Source organism: Bufo bufo, chromosome 7 (assembly GCF_905171765.1).
Source record: "Bufo bufo chromosome 7, aBufBuf1.1, whole genome shotgun sequence".
NCBI classification, from domain to species: domain Eukaryota; kingdom Metazoa; phylum Chordata; class Amphibia; order Anura; family Bufonidae; genus Bufo; species Bufo bufo.
In genome coordinates, this window is record NC_053395.1 from 25,700,342 (window position 1) to 25,720,786 (window position 20,445).

At 46.0% G+C, this 20,445-nt stretch overlaps 2 protein-coding genes across 5 annotated transcripts; one reads left to right on the top strand and one right to left on the bottom strand.

Moving 5' to 3' along the window:
* The first annotated feature begins 684 nt into the window (after window positions 1–684).
* MLST8 (MTOR associated protein, LST8 homolog) lies at window positions 685–12,052 on the top strand. 4 transcript variants are annotated; one of them, XM_040439823.1, is made up of 9 exons: window positions 685–841; window positions 2,795–2,931; window positions 4,277–4,328; window positions 6,303–6,465; window positions 6,897–6,972; window positions 9,118–9,270; window positions 10,251–10,375; window positions 10,488–10,651; window positions 10,929–11,047. In XM_040439823.1, the coding sequence occupies exons 2-9, from the start codon at window positions 2,800–2,802 to the stop codon at window positions 11,045–11,047; spliced, it is 984 nt and encodes a 327-aa protein (XP_040295757.1). In that variant the 5' UTR covers window positions 685–841; window positions 2,795–2,799. The 4 variants fall into 4 exon arrangements, with proteins under 4 accessions (XP_040295757.1, XP_040295761.1, XP_040295760.1 ...); XM_040439826.1 differs by lacking the exon at window positions 685–841 and adding an exon at window positions 11,084–12,052 and having other exon boundaries at window positions 2,800–2,931; window positions 10,929–11,051; XM_040439827.1 differs by lacking the exon at window positions 685–841 and having other exon boundaries at window positions 2,794–2,931; window positions 4,271–4,328.
* BRICD5 (BRICHOS domain containing 5) lies at window positions 11,620–20,024 on the bottom strand. The gene is made up of 6 exons (XM_040439828.1): window positions 19,903–20,024; window positions 17,913–18,053; window positions 16,520–16,669; window positions 13,631–13,738; window positions 12,430–12,583; window positions 11,620–11,717 (listed from the first exon to the last, which is right to left on the bottom strand). The coding sequence occupies exons 1-6, from the start codon at window positions 19,924–19,926 to the stop codon at window positions 11,626–11,628; spliced, it is 669 nt and encodes a 222-aa protein (XP_040295762.1). The 5' UTR covers window positions 19,927–20,024; the 3' UTR covers window positions 11,620–11,625.
* Between the last annotated feature and the right edge of the window lie 421 nt (window positions 20,025–20,445).

Here is a 20,445-nt window from a genome sequence, read left to right on the forward strand (position 1 = left end):
TAGAAGCCCCTTCAAAGTACCTTTTTTATGTTATTCCCCGAAGATATTCATCTTGAGGAAATTTAGACATTTTAAGGATCTTTTTTCTTTACATTTTTCCATAAATGAAAAAATTGTGTGCGTTTGTTTATTTTATGCAGAAAAAAAAACCCCGCTATACAAAATATAGCTAAAAGGAATACTAGATTTTTAAAATAAAAAAAATGTTTGTATATTTTGCACACATATATAATACATTTTTATTATTTTTTTAATAAACGAAAATGGGGCGGGATGTTTGTATGGGTGTGTACATAGTCTGCTAGTAACTATTGCTATATAATTTTTTCATTTTTATTAACTTTTTTATGTGCCCCCATTACTGAGAAAAATGATGTTTTAATATATGCAAATTAGTGTCTAGGAGCAACGGGGGCGTTACCATTACACCTAGATGGTCATTTGCATATATTAACATTTCATTTTTATCAACAATGCAGGCACGTGTGTATAGATATATATTAATATAATGAAAAATATATGACTGCATTAATTAATAATGCTAGTTACTTTTTTAATTAATACCCACCCCCCTCCCTTTTTTCCAAGATGCTCCCACATTTCCCCCTTCATATTCTTTTCAGTCTCCAGGTTGCCAGGCAACAACAGCTTCCGTCACTAGAGAACAAGCTGTCGCTGCCACCTGTAGCCGAGAGGCGGCCATTTTTCCTAGCACTTTCCGCAATGGGCTTCAGGAAAATGACTCCCTAAATGAAGACAACATCCTTCTACGTCGGGTCACGTCCTCGTGACGTATAAAAGTACTGACCACAGCAGGAGGAGAAGACTGGGGTAGAAGGAGGTGAGACAGTGAATGTGGCTAACTGGCTATGTATTAGTGTTATGGGAGGGAGAAGGGCGCCTGACTGCGCTTCAGCTGTCTGTCTGTCTGGAGGGGGGAGGGGGGGCTAGAGACTATTGGCCTGGTTTATCGTGCTGGGAGTTGTAGTTCTCCAGCTAGGGTGTATCGTTTGAGTCACTGCAGCCCGTCTTTGGCCGGGTGTTGTCCTGGCTTCAGGCATTGCAGCAAACGGTCAGCTGTGAGAAGTATTAGGACGGTTGGATTTTCCAGCCTCATTCACTGACAGCAAGCACTGTTAGTGCCCATAAAACGTGCTTCACTTGTTTACTTTTCTGAGAAAGGAGGAGATCTCCTGGCCGAGGAGACCTTGGTCTGCCCAGTTGGCAGGGCGCAGTATGGTGACTGTAATGTCTTGTACGGTCGTTAATGGGAACCTGCGTTGGCGTTTTCTGGTCAAATAAAGGGGTTGTGCAGCCTGGGCGCCGACAACGCTAATGGTAGCAAATTAAAGATAACACAAACCTCATCTGTCCCTGCCCCTCTGCCCACATGGGGCATGTGACCATACGAGGGCGGGCACAGAGCACGTTTTCCTCTGTCACCACTCGCTGTCCCCAGAGGAGCTCACAGTCTAGATGATCAGGAAGGGCTCGTGCACACAAACACGTGCTGGCCAGGCCCGCAATATACGGGCTTCCGTGGGTTTTCTGTCCGTGCCTGCACTATTTTTTTATTTTTATTTTTTTTATGCGGATCACAGACCCCATTCAAGTGAATGGGTCCTCGATTTAAGACTGTAGGCACACAGACAGTACCCGTGGAATGCATTGTGGTGGCCGTGCAATTTGTGGTCCGCAGCACACGTTCGTGTGCATGAGCCCTAAAGGAGGAGACCAGAGCACCCAAAGGAAACCCATGCGAACACGGGGAGAACATACAAACCGCATGCAGATGTTGTCCCAGGACCCCAGCAAACCACCATGCTGCTCTTTTCAACATGTCCTGTCCCCACCTCCTGGTGACATGTCACTGCCATTGATGTGCTGTTTTAGCATGTGTCACGATCAGTGGGGAGGGGGGGTGGTACAGTAACTGGGCCTGGAAACAGGTAACCTCCTAGACAACCCTAATCCGGGCCCTGACTACCTATCAATATGAATAGACCTTGAAGGTAGGAATATTCATACGCAGGATACCTAGTCCCTCATTTCCCTATAAGGCCCTGGAATAAGTTAAGGACCAGAGATAACCCGTTCCTCCCCAGTTGGACAAATGGAAGTCTCAGTCTCAGATTCAACAACAGGGAATAAGACAAATACAAACAAACGCAAAACACTTAACTTCTGTAGAGATGGAAGAACGGGAACACAAGAGACGCCCTCACACCAGCTCAGCCAAACCCAAATAACACTATCTACCGCATAGTCAGAAGGGTGGGGTGAGACTATAAAGGGTAGAAGTGATGACCACTGAGCAACAGCTGAGAAAAGGGAAGTGGTCATTAACCCTATCAACACTGAATAAAGAGAAATCAAGATGGCTGTTAGATTCCTCCACGCTCAGCCAGTCTCGCTGATCTCCTGACACCAGTCACCTGAGGGACCGCGACAGCACGTTACCACTGAGGTCAGTGATTGGCCTCAGCAGTCACTGGATCAAACCACTTGCAGTCCTGTTAGTGACATGGGAAGGGGTTGGTTGAATGGTTTTTGGCCCCAGGTTACCACCACTAGGGTTGTAAGCTCCAAGGGCCGAGATCAATGCAGTTTAAAAGCTGCCTTTAGTTTGTATGTGCTCCGCATGTCTGCGTGGGTTTCCTTCCACACGCCAAAAACATACAGAGAGGTTCATTCAGAATTTAGATTGTGACCCCCCCCCCCCCCCAAAGTCAAACAGCGAATTATATATAATGTAAAAAATAAATAAAAAATTACCTGTTCTTGTTGTATTTAGGAATCATGATGAACTCGTCACAGGGCACCGTGGGCAGCGATCCCGTCATTCTCGCCACCGCTGGATATGACCACACGGTGCGGTTTTGGCAAGCCCATAGCGGCATCTGCACGAGGACCGTCCAGCACCAAGACTCTGTATCCTTTAATTGGGGGGAGGGGAGTATTATATAGGGTGAAGTGTTGGGGTAAGGGCTCATGTACATGGTCGTATTTTCTGTCCGCATCCAATCCGCATATTTCTGTGGATCAGATGCGGACCCATTAATTTCACTGAGGCCGCAAATTATGTGGACAGCACTCTGTATGCTGTCTTCATCCGTATGTCTGTCGTGTGGTATCCGCAAAAATATAGAACATGTCCTATTCTTGTCCGTATTGGGCTACTTTCCCACTGGCGTTTCTGGGTCCGCTTGTGAGATCCGTTTCAGGGTTCTCACAAGCGCCCCAAAACGGATCAGTTTAGCCCCAATGCATTCTGAATGGATAATGATCCGTTCAGAATGCATCAATTTGGCTGCGTTTGGTCTCCGTTGCGTTTTTTTAGACGGTCACTAAAACGCAGCTTGCAGCGTTTTAGTGTCCGTTTGACGATGCAGAGCCAAACGGATCCGTCCTGACTTACAATGTAAGCCAATGGGGACGGATCCGTTTTTCACTGACACAATATGGTGCAATTGAAAACGGATCCGTCCCCCATTGACTTTCAATGTAAGTCAAGACTGATCCGTTTTGACTTACATTTTGTTTTTAATGAATAATGCAAACGGATGAACGGATACAAGCGTTTGCATTAACGGTGCGGATCTGTCTGTGCAGATACAAGACGGATCCGCACCGAACGCAGGTGTGAAAGTAGCCTTACGGACAAGGATGGGACGGTTCTGTTATGGGCCAGATGTTCTGTTCAGCACAATGCGGAAGGCACTCGGACGGTATCCGTATTTTGCAGATCCACAATTTTCCTTGTGCATGAGCCCCTAGAATTCACAGCTACAGGGGGGTTCAGTAGTAGTTCTTTCTGCTTTTGTATGCTTTCCTATGACTGTCCAGTGTCCCATTGATGTCAGATTAAAAGAAGTTTACTGTATTAAAGGGGTTTCTTAAAACTGCCATGTATCCCCTATCCACACGATAGTTAAGTGTCTGATCGCTCCACCACTGCTGATTAGTACGGGGTCCTGTGGCCCCCATTTAAATGGAGCAGTGGTAAAGCTTGTGCGCTGCTGCACCATTCAAGCTCTATGAGACCCAGAGAAGCAGAGTATAGCACTCAGCGGAGCAGCAGCGCACATTCACGATCAGTGTGAGGACCCCCAATGATCAGACTATTATCACCTATACTATGGATAAGCGATCAGTTTCGATCTCTGAACAACCCCTTTAACTCCTTCCTTTTCTTGAATTCAATCATGACACCATTAGATTTGACCGTCTCCAGGTCTCCACGTACATGATTGTGCTCCTTGACTAAAAGTTTTAGCAAGTGAATTCTCTGGAAGTGACCCCAGACCGAAGCATGATCGCAGCTGCAGGTGAGCCGCCGCCCCCTTTTTTTTTTTTTTTTTTTCTTTCTTCAAATGGTGTTATTAAAGGGGCTTTTTATACAATGGGTCTTCCATAATTTAACATTGACTCTAAGGCCTCTTTCACACGGGCGTTGCGGGAAAAGGTGCGGGTGCGTTGCGGGAACATGCACGATTTTTCAGCGCGAGTGAAAAACATTGTAATGTGTTTTGCACTCGCGTGAGAAAAATCGCGCATGTTTGGTACCCAAAGAAGTTCACAGAAGTTCGGGCTTGGGATCGGTGTTCTGTTGATTGTATTATTTTCCCTTATAACATGGTTATAAGGGAAAATAATAGCATTCTGAATACAGACTGCATAGTACAATAGGGCTGGAGGGGTTACATTTTTTTTTTTTTAACTCACCTTAATCCACTTGATCGCGGAGCCGGCATCTCTTCTGACTTCTTTCTTTGCTGTGTGCAGCAACAGGACCTGTGGTGACGTCATTTCGGTCATCACATGGTCCATCACCATGGTAAAAGATCATGTGATGGACCATGTGATGACCGGAGTGACGTCACCACAGGTCCTGTTGCTGCACACAGCAAAGAAAGAAGTCAGAAGAGATGCCGGCTCCGCGATCAAGTGGATTAAGGTGAGTTAAAGAGGACCTTTCACTAGAATAGAAAATCTAAACTAAGCATACAGACATGGAGAGCGGCGCCCGGGGATCTCCCTGCACGTACTGTTATCCCCGGGCGCCGCTCCGTTCTCCTGGTATAGGCTCCGGTATCTTCATATGTTCGGCTCCACCCAGTTGAGCCTGACGGCGTCTCCTTCTCCCAGGCTGTAGCGCTGGCCAATCGCAGCCCTCAGCTCATAGCCTGAGAGGTTTTTTTTCTCTCAGGCTATGAGCTAAGCGCTGCGATTGCCCAGAGCTACAGCCTGGGAGAAGGAGACGCCGTCAGGCTCAACTGGGTGGAGCCGAACATATGAAGATAACGGAGCCTATACCGGGAGAACGGAGCGGCGCCCAGGGATAACAGTAAGTGCAGGGGGATCCCCGGGCGCCGCTCTCCATGTCTGTATAGTTAGTTTAGATTTTCTATTCTAGTGAAAGGTCCTCTTTAAAAAAAAAATTATATATATATTTTTTTTAACCCCTCCAGCGCTATTTTGCTATGCATTCTGTATTCAGAATGCTATTATTTTCCCTTATAACCATGTTATAAGGGAAAATAATAATGATCGGGTCTCCTAGCAACCGTGCGTGAAAATCGCACCGCATCCGCACTTGCTTGCGATTTTCACGCAACCCCATTCATTTCTATGGAGCCTGCGTTACGTGAAAAACGCACAAAATAGAGCATGCTGTGATTTTCACGCAACGCACAAGTGATGCGTGAAAATCACCGCTCGTGTGCACAGCCCCATAGAAATGAATGGGTCGGGGTTCAGTGCGGGTGCAATGCGTTCAACTCGCGCATCGCATCCGCGCGGAAATCTTGCCCGTGTGAAAGGGGCCTAAGGCCTCCAGCTCACCACCTTATATGCTTTGCGGTCCTACAATCCTACAATTTTTGCACGACCCACTGTTAAAAAGCCTATTCTTGTCCATAAAACGGGCAGGAATAGGACAGGTCCTATAATTTGCGGCCCAGTTGTACGGATGTGGACAGCGATTTATTTGCAGACCAGTATACATGAATGGGTCCGTGTGGGATCTGCAGAAAATTCGGATCGGACACAGACCAAAAGAACGGCCGCGTGCGTGAGGCCCAAGGATTAAGCCATCAATGTGTGATTGGTAAGGGTAATCCCACCGTGGCCCCCGACAGAGGCCCGAAGGACACACTTTTGGCCTCCATTGGATTAATGGATATGTTTGACATGTGCATACTGCAAACTTCAACGTGACAGCAGCCTTCTGCACCGTCCACGAGGAGCTGTGTCCAGGAGGTTTGTCAGGTTCCCTCAGCCGCTTGTGCTCTTCTTCGCAGGATATCAGCACATCCGTATGTATGACCTGAACTCCAACAACCCCAACCCTGTAATCAACTATGACGGCGTGAGCAAGAACATCACCTCTGTTGGGTTCCATGAGGATGGGCGCTGGATGTATACAGGTGGAGAAGACTGTATGGCCAGGATATGGGACCTGAGGTATGAAGCCTATTGGATCGCAGGAGGACACAGCAGGTCATCAGTGTTATTGGGTGGATTTGTGCTCTCCTTGAAATGTATTAAATCAAGGCGAATGAACTATAAGGCAGTCCTGGCCAACCATGAGCTGATCGACACTGGCCTGGCTTCTCCAAACCCCAGCGATCTGCGTCATTACCGATAGAAGCTGCATCTGGCTGTACATTTTACGGCAGTAGCTGCTGCCGATGATGAAATGTAGGATTACATGCCAGCCATAGAAAAGAGTAGGGGTCCATGTGCTGCACGGACACCCAGGTCCCCCACAATGGGAGATATTCCTTTCCATTTTGGCTTATAAAGGAGTTTCACAGTTGGGGTGTGGTGTTGTGATGACCCCTTTAATGATTAGCACTTACCTTATTGAGTCTTTTTGTTTTTTTGTTTTACAGATCACGAAATCTTCAGTGTCAACGAATCTTCCAAGTAAATGCACCAATCAATTGTGTTTTTCTCCATCCCAACCAGGTAATTGCACGGCGTTGGGTCTCGGGGTATATCGGCACGTAAGCAGTTAGGCTTGGTGTATCAGATTTTACTTCTCTGGTACAATAAGGCGCAAGAATATAAATATATGTTTGGTTCTGCTAACATCTCATGTTTGGCTAGGGACATTTTTCGTGTCAGCAGACTACGCTTTCCTATGCAGTGGAGCATCTGCCAAAAGGATGATTCATTAGTATACGCCGGGAGCATAGGGGCCTGTGGACTACTCCTGACATGTACCACAAAGTGAGATGGGAACGCTGTATTACCACAGTACTTTTATTTTTAACCCCTTAATGACCACTGATACGGCGCTCATTACTAGGCTTTGTTCCTAGACCGCTGGCTTTCTATAGTGGCCAGGAATAATGAGCGCTGCACATGAGCGTTTACATGAGAGCTGGGCTCCTGCTCTAACAATTCAGACTGACAGAAGCCCTGATCTGGGCTGTTTAACCCCATAAATGCCACTGTTAATCGCGACAGTGGCATCTAAGCGGTTTAGAGGGCGAAATCTCCCTCTGTCTCCCATGGGCACCCAACAAGTAAGATTGTGAGGTGCTGATGTCTTGTCATGACCTTCTGGAGCCTGATGAAGGCCCCCAATGCCTGCCTTCAGTGTATCCCCATCAGGCTGCACCTCTCTGGCGCCGCCTGCTGGTGACTGTCAGTATAGCACTGACAGTATGATATTCTGGACTGCATAAGCAATACAGGGTTTCATAGAAGCGATCAAAAGAGAGCCTCTTAAAGTCCCCTTGAGGGGCTAGTAAGTGGTTAAAAAAAAAGTTTGATTAAATAAAAAAAATTCCAAGTAAAAAAAAAATATATATTTTTTCCCATGAAAAAAAAAACATTTTTCAGTGGAAAAAAATAGCCAAAATTAAATCCCCTCCACATATTGCTGTGTCCGTAATGACTCTTATGTAATGTATTCTGTACGTAGAAAGTTACAGAGCTTTTCAAAGACTACTTGAAACTTCAGGCTGGATTTTGTCCCATGTCTGGTTACAAGTCCCGATGCAGCTTTTGTTGTGTGTGGAGTTTAAACTGTTATTTTTATCCTCCGGAGGATTAAGCCCTTCCTATAGATCTGGCTGTGCTCGCAGTCGCTGGATGCGGATCAGAGTTACCTTTTCTTTTGACACGTGCACATAATACTATTTCAGCGCTGTGAAAGTTGTGCGCGGGGCAGGTCAGGTACGTGGCAGCAGCTGGGTTTTACATGCTAGATAAGCCCGTAGACAATGCTGCCTTGTTATTTGGGAGATTTTCCCCTCTCACAAAGCCCTTTTGTGTCTGAACAGAACAAAAAATGTAATACTTTCTCCGAGCCCCCCCCCCCCCAGCTAGGATGTAAGACATTTTGTGACCAGGCCACTTAAAGTGCATCAAAATGATGAGATTTTTTTTTTCTTGTAGGAGTCAAAATGATGTACAGAGATCTAGAGTAAATGATATATACAGTAACATAGATAGAAAGAACATAACGTGGAATTAATCGTTGTGGATTTCACTTTATGCATTCAAATTGGAAAAAATCCAAGGCTGCAGATTTAGAATCTGGTCCGTTTCCGTGCAGATTCTGCGCGGGTTTTTTCTTTAGTGCGTACATTAAATTTGTGAAAATCTCATCCACTTTCCTGCTGCTGTAATACGCTGCAGATTTTCCCCTACCCATGAAGCGAGGCACAGTTCTACAACACGACTAAAGTGACACTAAACTTTAATATGTTATAGAAAAGTATGATGATGGGTTATGGCTTCTAGTCTTGATTAAAACAGATATATGGAAAAATTCCTATAAGCCAGCACCAGGAGGTCTGTGGCACAAACAGTCCCATGCCGAGTTAGTAAGAATGACCAGATAGTCCAACACTGGATATTGGAGGTCAGGAACGATGTCTTTGGTGTCGGTGAGGTTTCGCACACGTGGCTGAATGGCCATTAATTCTGATTTCCTTGTAATCCAGCACCTCGTTACCCACGGCTCGGATTATCAGAATTGACAAGGAGATGAAGTATGACCTATCACAGTCGTGCGGAACTGATCCTGGGTTTCCCTTATATTCCGTAATCAATGCATTTTATCGATTTCATTCACTCTGATGCTCATTCTCTCCTTAGGCTGAGCTCATCGTGGGCGACCAGAGCGGAGCAATTCACATATGGGACCTGAAAACCGATCAGAATGAGCAGCTTATTCCTGAGGCCGACGCGTCTGTCAATTCCGTCCACATAGACCCTGATGCCAGTTACATGGCCGCCGTCAATAGCTCTGTGAGTGTTTGCTAGTATTCTTCAGCTAGTTGACCATATGTGGTGGTGTCCCATTCAGGGTTAAACTGGTCCAACAGAGGATCCTCCAGTGGGCCCAACCTCTGACAATAATGGACCCCTAATATAACAGGGCACTTAAGGTCCTACATACACATAGGGTGGGCCCTTAAAATAATTTCCTCTGGTGGGCCCAAGGGTCTTCAGTCTGGCGCTGGTCCCATGTCTCGCTAACTGCAAGTTGTTGGGAGACAGAAGAGTCGGGCATGTCGGATCCCCTCTCCCTACTGAGAACACTTGCACTCTTGGCCAAGCCAAATGTATACGCTTGGAGACTGGACGAGGTAGACTCCGGTAGAAAGGAGTTTTGTCATTATTCTATAGGGGTATCTGAAACTCATGAATAATAATGTCTCAGGCACAGTCTAAAGGAATTGTCTCACCCCGGCCAACATTTGATTTGCCATGAGGTATGCGTTTTCCCAGCCAGGTAATACATGTATTTCTGCAGTAGGCCAGAGCATCAGCCACTGTATGTTAGTAGCTCTCCATTCTGATTTATTGGGAGGGGTGGGGTGGGAGACCACCACTATAATATCCATATAAACTTAGTGTAACTACTCCTTTAGGGCTCATGCACATGAACGTATTTTCTTTCCGTGTCCATTCCGTTTTCTGGACCGTACGCGGAACCATTCATCTCAATGGGTCTGCAAAAAAAACAAAAATGAAGGTACTCCGTGTGCATTCCGCAAAAAAATAAAACATGTCTTATTGTTGTCCGCATTACGGACAAGGATAGGACTGTTCTGCAAAATACGTTCCGCAAAATATGGAATGCACACGGATGTCATCCATATTTTTTGCGGACCGCAAAATACATACGGTCGTGCCCTTAATCAGACATGTAAATGTGGAGGGCCTAGGGATACGTTTGACTTGTGCCGGGAGCTTTCCTCTCATAACCTACATCTTATTTTTAGGGAAATTGCTTTGTCTGGAACCTGACAGGAGGCCTCGGCGAAGATCTCACGCAGCTGATCCCTAAGACGAAAATCCCTTCACACAAACGCTGCGCTCTCCGCTGTAAATTCAGCCCAGATTCTACGTAAGTGTGCGCCGAACGTTCTCCCATCTCCAGGATAAAATGCTTGGTGTATAGTGGCATCATTATATGTATGTTGGCCTTTCACTTTATGCTACACCCTTTTCCTCTCCAGGCTGCTGGCCACGTGTTCAGCTGACCAGACCTGTAAGATATGGAGGACTTCAAACTTTTCTCTGATGACAGAGCTGAGCATTAAGAGCAATAACCCAGGAGAGACGTCGCGGGGTTGGATGTGGGACTGCGCCTTTTCTGGGGACTCTCAATACATTGTGACCGGTATGAATAATTTCTTTCTATCATATATACGCCGACATTGTAAAGTGAATAAGACGATATACCCTAAAATTGAACATAGTACGATCTTTAGTTGACTTAATTCAGGGATGCCCAACCTGCAGCCCTCCAGCTGTTGCAAAACTACAACTCCCAACATGTCCTGATAGATGGAGGGCCGCTGATTGGGCATACCTGACTTAATTTATATAAAAGGGTATGATGACGTGTGAACGTCCACGTGTTCCTCCAGATGACCGACCTCCTCTTTCTCCTCCAGCTTCCTCTGACAACCTAGCCCGGCTGTGGTGTGTGGAGACCGGCGAGATCAAGAGGGAGTACAGCGGGCACCAGAAAGCGGTGGTCTGCCTGGCTTTTAATGACAGTGTCCTGGGGTGAACAGGACTGAGCTCTAGTAATACATAAGACTTTCAGAGATTACACCAGACTATGGACAAAAAATTATTACCCCCCCCCAGACCGTTTGATGCTGCAGTTTAAAGCATTGCCGTAATCACAGGTAAATATACTATACAAGTTTTATCTGCAAAAAGCTCCTTAGTAAATGAATGGAGTCCTGTACTCAAAAGTATTTTAATACATAATCAAACATATATAAGGTGGAGCATACACTCAGGAATCGGCGTCTGTTCATCCCTATGCTCAGTCTGGACAGTGGAAAGAGCAGAACTTGGGGGTCACACTGTGCATCCATAAACTTGTGTTAAAGACACATCCGTCTGGCATTCACTTCCATATTGTCGTCGATCATGTCGCCCCAGAAGGTGCACACAGCAGCGCCACCGAGAGGCAGTCCGTGATTATTCTCAGAAGGAGTACAGCACACTGCACAGTCCAGCTGTCACAAACGGTTAACAGGAAACTATACAAACTCCTCCCACACTTTGTGCAAAATCTGCTAGGGAGGGAATGTCCAGGCCGCACTGGGAGCAGCCCGTGTGTAGAGCATGGCTGGCCTAGTCAGGTAGGTAGTAGAAGCAGACGGACACGCAGATGTTGTTGGGGAAGCAGATGTCGATGCAGAGGTAAATGAGGCGTCTTGTCGGGCCTGCAGCGACCAGAGAAGAGCATTTTATGTACAACCTGCTGCGACGGAGGAGCTCACTTTAAGATCTGTAGACTGCAGTATGTCCAGAGTGATCCTGAGCTAACAATGGACAGCTTGCTCCATAGGCAAGGTTAGAGCCCCAAAAGCATTCCCCCAGGAGCCAACTGTACTTATCATGTGCTGATTTTTGGACAATGATGTGGGACCCCTGGACGAATGATTGTGGGCTACAATCTCTCTGTTATTTAAAGTGAAAAGAGGTAAGCCCAGTATCCTCTATTGGACCCCCTACACTTCTGTATGTCTATTTCATATGGGAAAAGAGTCGCCCCTTTAAAGGGAGTCTTTCACGCAGATTCACCTATTAAAGGGGTTCTCCCATTTCCATAAATGTCAAATAGGTGCAGGTCCCACCTTTGGGACCCGCTTCTATTTTCAAAACGGGGCCCCAGTAGTAAACGGGAAGCAGCCACCTCTCCATTCACCACTATGGGAGTTATGAAAATAGCTGCGCACTGGCTCTGCTATTTCTGGCAGTTCCATGTCTCTGAATGGAAAGGTGGACGTGCATGTGCGGCCGCTCTCCCTTCACTACATGGACCCCCGTTCTGGAGATAGAAGCGGGTCCCCCTGAGACCTGCACCTACGTGACATTTTTTGCATATCCCAACGATATGACATAATGGGACGAACCTTTTAAGGCCTTACTTACCTTCACTCTTTTTTACCCAGTAAATGGGGAGCTGGTCACACAACATTTGTACAGGTTCCCCTACAAGTTCATGGTTGACTTTTCGACCTCCTATTACGCCGAGGAACTCGCGGTAGTAACGTGTCCTGTTGTTCTGCAGGAAAAGCACCCCATCCTGTTATAAAATAGCAGACAGACACATAATGGAGCTGAAAGAGCCTGGGCATCTGAGTGAACTGGCAGAAGATTTAAAGAGGACCTTTCATCAGTTTTTACTTGCTCACTCAGTAGCCCAAGATTAGGAGATGTCATCACGCTCTATTTATTTTTATTTTTTCTTACTGATCCTCTCCTCCGTTGCAGCGCTGTGTCCCCCGTTCGGTTTTGGCGCCCTATATGCTAATCAATAGCATCGGTACAGGAAGAAGGAGGCGGCAGCTCTTCTCAGGGGGCGTCTCCTTCTCCAATTGCAGCGGAGAGAGCGGCATCAGTAAAAACTGATGAAAGGTCCTCTTTAAGGGTTAAAGGAGTTGTGCAGGGCAAAGATATTGATGACCTGTCCTTGTCGCTATCTCTTCACACAGCTGATCAGCGGGAGTGCTGGGTCAGACCCCCGCTGATCAGATATTGATGACCTATTCTTGAGGATAGCTCATCAATATCTTTGCACTGCACAACCCCTTTAACTTTTAAATACCCCTTGCCATGGGCAACATAAGAGTGGAAATCTGATATATTGTCCATTGAATAGATTGATATAGAAAAACATGTATAAGGAAAAGTAAAAATGATTCAGCTGATTTTTTTTTTAATAGCTATATATCAGTACAGGCTGTACTTGTATATCTTATAGGGTCAGAGTTTTGTTTTCTCTGATACTGAGCTCCAAATCCTGTGCATAGATTTAGAAACAAATGATAACATTGTGTCTGCCTGCAGCCACCACTAGAGGGAGCTTCCTGCATACTATTTATACATAGAACTCAATAATAAAACCGTATGCAGTGAGCTCCCTCTAGTGGTGGCTGCAGACAGACACAATGTTGTTGTTTACTATGTGTATATGCAGGGGATTTGGAGCTCTGTATCTCTAGCTCTGTGCAGAATGATGTTTCTCAAAACAACTGGATGATGAGTGGACGTATCTTATACATCGACAAATGAATATAGAAAAACTCAGCGGTCCTTAATAAATTCAGGCCAGCATAATGTAATATCTGACCTTGACTACAGACATATTTAGGAAGGACTGGATATTTTCCATATCTCTCATCTCCATGCGTCGAAGGAAACAGGATTTCTCTCCAGCAGCCTTATAGCAAACCAGTCCCTGCAAGAAGAGCATAGTAGGGTATTAGAAAGAATACATAATGAATAGAGCAATAGACTAGCTCTCCAGTAAATAACCATTATGGCATGTGACCAGGGGCGTACACAGATCTCATAGCAAAACGTAACATAAGCACCGCCCATTTTCTCAATACGCGTACTACAATTACTCCCAGACAACTAAAAGTGCAACGTCCCAGATTTCTGACTTTTTATTTATCTTTATATTAAGCGGAAGAAATTTTAATGAAAAAAAAATTGTAATAAAGTCTTCCTTCACCTCACCCACGCTCATTCTGATCACCATATATTTAAATGTATTTAACTAGCAAAAAACATTGATAAATCTTCTGCTTCTCTATTATAAAGCTGACTGTCTGCAGCCGCCACTAGGGGGAGCTCAGTGCATAGGAATGTATGCAGTGACAGAAAGCTGAAATAATCTCTGTGCATTGAGCTCCCCCTAGTGGCGGCTGTGTGAAAATACAGTGTTTTTACATCTTGAAGAGAAAGAAGTAGTTCAGTTCCGGGCCCCATAGCAGTTGCATGATCTACCGCCATTTAAATCATACAAGCATCATTGGTGGAGGGAATCCCTTTATTCTTGGGGTCAGTGAGAGTCTAGACGGCTAGACCCCCTCTCATCACACTTTTAATGATTTTATAGCCTAGTTATGGTTTAGTCACCCTGGCTTCATAGAAATTCATACCCCTTCTTCGCCCCTCTTCCAGAGAGACAGAGATTAGATAAGCTCATTAAGAAGGCCAGCTCTGTCCTAGGTTGTCCCCTTGATCCAGTGCAGGAGGTGGGTGACGAAGAAGAACTAGCAAAATTACCATCACTGTTAGACAATGTCTCCCACCCCATGCACGACACTGTTGTGGAGCTGGAGAGCCCCTTCAGTGACAGACTGCTGCATCCTAGGTGCACGAAGGAACGTTATCGGAGGTCCTTCCTCCCAGCAGCAGTTAGGATTTATAATAGGGATCGACAGATATTGATTTTTTTAGGGCCGATACCGATAATTTGTGAACTTTCAGGCCGATAGCCGATAACTTATACCGATATTCTGTGAATTTTCATTTTTGAAAAAAAATAATTCCTACACACATCTGCTGAAAATGAATATGTTTATTGTTAATGTGTAGTTTGTTTTTTTTGTAAATCTTTTTTTCATTTATACTTAATATTTTTTTTTTTTTTTTTTTTTACTAACTTTTAGCCCTCTTAGGGACTAGAACCCTTCTCCTATTCACCCTAATAGAGCTCTATCAGGATAAATAGGAGCTCACACTGTCCCTGCTGCTCTGTGCTTTGTGCACACGGCAGCATGGAGCTTACCATGGCAGCCAGGGCTTCAATAGCGTCCTGGCTGCCATGGTAACCGATCGGAGCTGCTGGGGCTCCGATCGGAGGGGAGAGGGGACCTTGTGGCCACTGCCACCAATGATTAATACTGGGGGGGCTTGGGTGGGGGGGGGTGCACTGCGCCACCAATGTTTTTAATACTGGGGTGGGGGGCGCACTGCGCCACCAATGATTAATGCTTGGGAGGGGGGGGGGCGCACCGCGCCACCAATGAAGATAAATCTCTCATTTATTCATATACAGGAGGCGGGAGCTGGCTGCAGAATCACATAGCCGGCTCCCGACCTCTATGAGCGGTAGCTGCGATCCGCGGCACCTGAGGGGTTAACTACCGCGGATCGCAGCTAGTACCGCTCATAGAGGTCGGGAGCTGGCTATGTGATTCTGCAGCTCCCGCCTCCTGTTCAATTTGAATGAATGAGTGCGTTAACATCATTGGTGGCACAGTGGCCACAGCCCCTCCCCTCCTCTTGTCTTCTCTCCTCTTATTGGCGGCAGGGGGAGGGAGACACTGCTTCCTTCTCCCCTGTGCTGCTGAGGGAACACGGAGAGCGCTGACAGCAGCGCGATCCGTGTTCCCCATACGTTATTGGGATATCGGCAAAATAGATGCCGATAACGGTCAAAATCCTGAATATCGGCAAACCCGATAATCGGTCGATCCCTAATTTATCACCACCACTGGTCCCAGAAAGCCAGTAGTGAATTTTTTACGTAAATTCTGTGTTATGTTTTTTTTGTATTTTTTTCACTTTAATTTCTAATTACTCTTATTTTTGCCTCTGTTGGGCATGTGATTGCTGCTGTTTTGGCAAAATGTCTCCACTGAGGGACAATAAAGGGATTTTCTTCTTCTTCGCTGTGGCTTTTTTTTATTTTTATAAAAGGACCTAAACGTTTGCTGAAACCACAAAGCTGCATCAGCGCTTCTAAGAGCGGCCTGCGCCTTTAGGTTTTATAGGCTTTGCTTGAGTATGAAACCAGTCTACTTTCTGTGGATCTGTACTCCGCATGCAGGAAAGGCAGAGCGTTCCAAGAAGCGCCGCTACACCCTTGTGGTCTTAGCAAAGACTTCAAGAGGACTGCTCTGCTTTCCTGACATGTCTGTGCTAATAAATGATGATATTCCCCAGAAAGTAGTCTTTCTGGAGCATCCCTTTTTTTTTACATCTTAACATTGTAAGGTTCCTTTCTCTGTTATTCCTCCTGGAAATGTTTGAATACATTTACGACGGGCCATTAGTTGACGAAGAAGGAAAAGGTATGACCCAGCTGTCAATTAGTCGTACGTTTCCAGTAGGAATAATGGAGGGACAGCACAATGTAAAAAACGCTCTAGAATTATTTCATAATGGTCCACATGAAATGTATAATAATCTTGCGCTCGCTCTCTTTCTTTCCGTCACTGCTCACATGTTTGCTGTCGAATAACACCACGGACGTCTGATTCCTGGAGGTCACTCGATAGGTGACTGTATTCCTCCGCTTGTCGCTCACAGCAGACTGGTTTACTGAGGAACCTTGCAGATTTTTGTAAGTCAGCCGGACAACCTGCAAGAGAGGCTGAAGATATAGGGATTAAGAATTTGACAATGTGAGGGGGTCAGATGAGAGCGCAGGTCACTGCCCCCCCCCCCCACGAGATCAGCACAATACTCTTCTCCTGCCGCACTGGAGTGACCATTACAGTGGATTGATTACCTAAAGTTTTTTCTATTCTAGCCTTTAAGAGCAGGGGTGGACGGCAAGTAATTTGTAATATATATACAAGGTTGCCCAAAGCAAACAATTCCAAATGTATGTGTTCATTAAAAACTCAAGGACAGATCTAAAGTGTCAGTCTTCACTGCAGTTCTGTCATTTAGTTTGTGTACCTGGGAGCTCAGGATAAATAGCTTCAGGAGATGATGAGTACAATAATTCTGTATCTATGGCTTTTTAATAAAATATATTTGCATGTATTAGTGGTTTCCTTGAGTAAAGAAAAAGTAGCTGCACCAAGTTTCAGTCTGCAATCTTCATTTGTCTTCAGACCATCTGATGTTTGGGCGTATCCCTCTCAGTAATAAATTCTGGATGTGAGAACAGTGTGACCAGGATATTGATGCCTTCACTAGCTCTCATTTCTGGACAGATTTCTCCAGCTCATAAGGGATCTCTTCTCATTTGTGCTGACACATGGATGCTGCACTGTTTGCTGTGGGCACTTTACTACCTTTTTCTACTTGTACCTGAAGATTTGCATGCACTTTCCTCCCTATCTACAGCCTGTGTGTGCTTCCTTCTTTGGATGCTTTGCCCCCTCTCCACACTCTGATCTGCCACGTACCACTTCTTCACTAATATGTCTAAGGCCACTCTCATGTGGTCATTGTTTGATCAGTGATTTCCATCAGTTAATCTGAGACAAAATCAGGAGTGAAGCCTACACAGAGATAAGGTATAATGGAAAGATCTGCACCCGTTCTGTGTTTTTGACCCGCAGCTGGTATCTCTGATGGAAAACACTGACCAAAAACTAACTGTGAAAGAGGCCTAACACTGAGAGAAGGGAAGAGGAAAGCAGAGCGAGCCAACAAGAACAGCATTCTGATGGACCTATTTTCAGCACCACCAGCCAGGTGAAGGACTTACACACATTCTTCAGAAGCAAAGGATAGGACATTTTTAATGAAGACTATTTAGAAAGTTGGTCACTTAAGTGTCCATAACCTTTAATATTGGACAGTCCAGCGTAAGCCATAAGAGTGACTGTAAGGTCTGTAAATATAATGGTGTCTCAAGTGGTTCTAGTATTGATCTGTACCTTGGTTTTATTATCTTTCCATCCTAAAACGCCAACCACACTTATTCCCACGATGGAGAAGAGCAGCGCAACGGCCAGGAAGCCCCAGAATATTCTAGTCGTAGCTTTTGATCTTCTTCGGGGTCCTCTGTCAGTGGGAGGCTGGAGGAAAATAGACTGTGTTTAGTCAGGGTTCCTTGGAATGATACTTAAAAGATGTCTCCCGGAAGGATATGGTACAAAAGGCAAGGGCCACTCCAAGCAAGCGGGGAGTAGCTCATAGCAGCCAGCCAGATTCCCGCTCTCTTTTCCAAAGGTCCTTTGGAAAATGTAAGCTAAAATCCCAACCACCCGAAGTGTTTTATTCTGTGCTCACTCACCCCCTCCTGTACATAGAGGAGAGGACTAACCCCTGCACCTCGACGTACTACTCTGCTGAGATGGCACGTGTACAGCAGTTGTGCCCGCACCGTCGGCAGCAGGAGCCGGGATCAGAGCTAGCTTTGATCCCAGCTATTTGACCCCTTAGATGCCATGGTCAATTTTAACTGTGGCATCTAAGCAGTTAGAGGAAGGAGGGTCCGCCAAGATGCGATTGTGTTACCAACAATGGCCTCCAGTCTGTCAAATTTGGAAGCCTGTAGAATACCAACAGGTGGACATAATGCACTGCACTACTTAAAGAGGACCTCTCACCAGCCGTGGGACTCCAAGATGGCGCACGGCTCGGGATGTGTAAAAGCTCAAGTTCTCGCAAATCTCGCGAGAACTTGAGCTCCTTCTCCCTGGCTAAGAGCGCGGAAAGACATCACTCGGGGTCGCACTGTAAGGTAATATAACTATTTCTATACATGTATCCTGGTGAAAGGTACTCTTTAAAGGGGTATTCCCATCTGAGACAATGGGGGCATATTGCTAGGATATGTGCCCATTGTCTGATAGAGGTGGGACCCGCACCTATATCGAGAAAAGGGCGGGTAAAGTGGTGGCTGGAGGACCCTGGGTTTGCCTGAGTCCGGCCACCACCAAGCGCTCTCCCCATAGACACCCATTTCGATCAGCTGTTCCCTGCAGCCTCCAGCACTGTGAATGGGACAGTTAGCACAGCGCCCTTCAAAGTGTAGTGGCCGCGCTGGGTTACTGCACCTCCGCTTACATTGAAGTGAATGGTAGCAGAGTTGCAGTAAGTTAGCATGACCACTACTCTTTGAATGGCACTGTACTTCCTGTCCCAGTACTAGTACTAGCTCTGGAGGCTGCAGGGAAGAGCTGATCGGTAGGGGTATTAGGCGTCGGACCCTCAACGATTAGATATTAAAGACCTTTCCTGAGGATGGGTCATCAATAGCAGGAGCCTGTAAAACGCCTCGCTGCATACTGTTTGTGCATTGAATAATATAACAGGCTGCAATGAGCTCCCCCTGGTGGTGGCTGCAGAAATACAGAATGTCTGCCTTTAACTCTGGCTATGCAAGGAATTTTTTTTAAAAACAAAGCTGCAGCTGCTATAAAGGTATATTAAGAAATTTATCAGCATATTATGTTGAACCTAAAAATGTCATTGGGTTAAATGAAGTAAATTCACCTTGACATAGCAAGCTACACATGCACCCAGTCATACAGGGCATGGACCTCAAGGCTTTGCCCGTCCTTAGATCCTCTATACATCACTATGTACCGTCATGACCGATAACGTTTGCAGTGTTCATCATTTGAGTCACATAACGCCCCCCTCCCCCATCCAGGCCACCAGCTATTGGATTTGGCTGCTACTATTACATGGAGATATCACTAAAATATATCAGCAATAATAAAAATATGATAGGACATGGCCTAAAGTACAAGCAGTTATTACTACAGATATCCTGGCACATAGCTGGACCAACAGTAATAATAGCTCGTGGACCATGAAGATTTGAGGTTCCATGACTGTCCCCAATATGTTAATACAGTCCCTTCTGATACCAGGTGGCAGGGGGTACCCAGCCCATAAAGACAGAGCGTGTCTTACCGTTGACTCTCCACCGCCCTCCATACTGTGCTGCGGTCCCAATCTCTGCAAGTCCTTGCAATGTGAGGATTGTGCATGGTCCGGGGACAGCACAGGCTGAAGGGCGCGTCCATCAGCACCCAGGCAGCTAGCACCTCCAGAGCCACCTTCTTCAGCCAGGCTCCACCTGAGAAACCTGAGAGGGAGGAATGTAACAATGAAGAGGCTGTGATGAGAAACTGGGAGACGGGGAAAAGAATGAGCCCCCCTGGAACTGGAACCAGTGAGATGGAAACACAAACCTAGGCTTTGTGAAGAAAACCTTATCGTTGGCAGGGTGGAGGGGACGCCAAGTGCACGCATTCCTGACTCGGAACAAGTCACAAAAGACGCTGTGTGCGGGAAACGGAGGACTGAAGGAACCAGACTTCAAGGACTAAGACAGAACCTAGTAGGCTACCTGCCAGTCTGTAATCTGTCGCGAAGGGCAGCCAAAAATGAACGGAGACTGAGATACGTGCCCTTCTTCAGACCCCCGAGAGGTGACTACCCCAACCCAAGAAA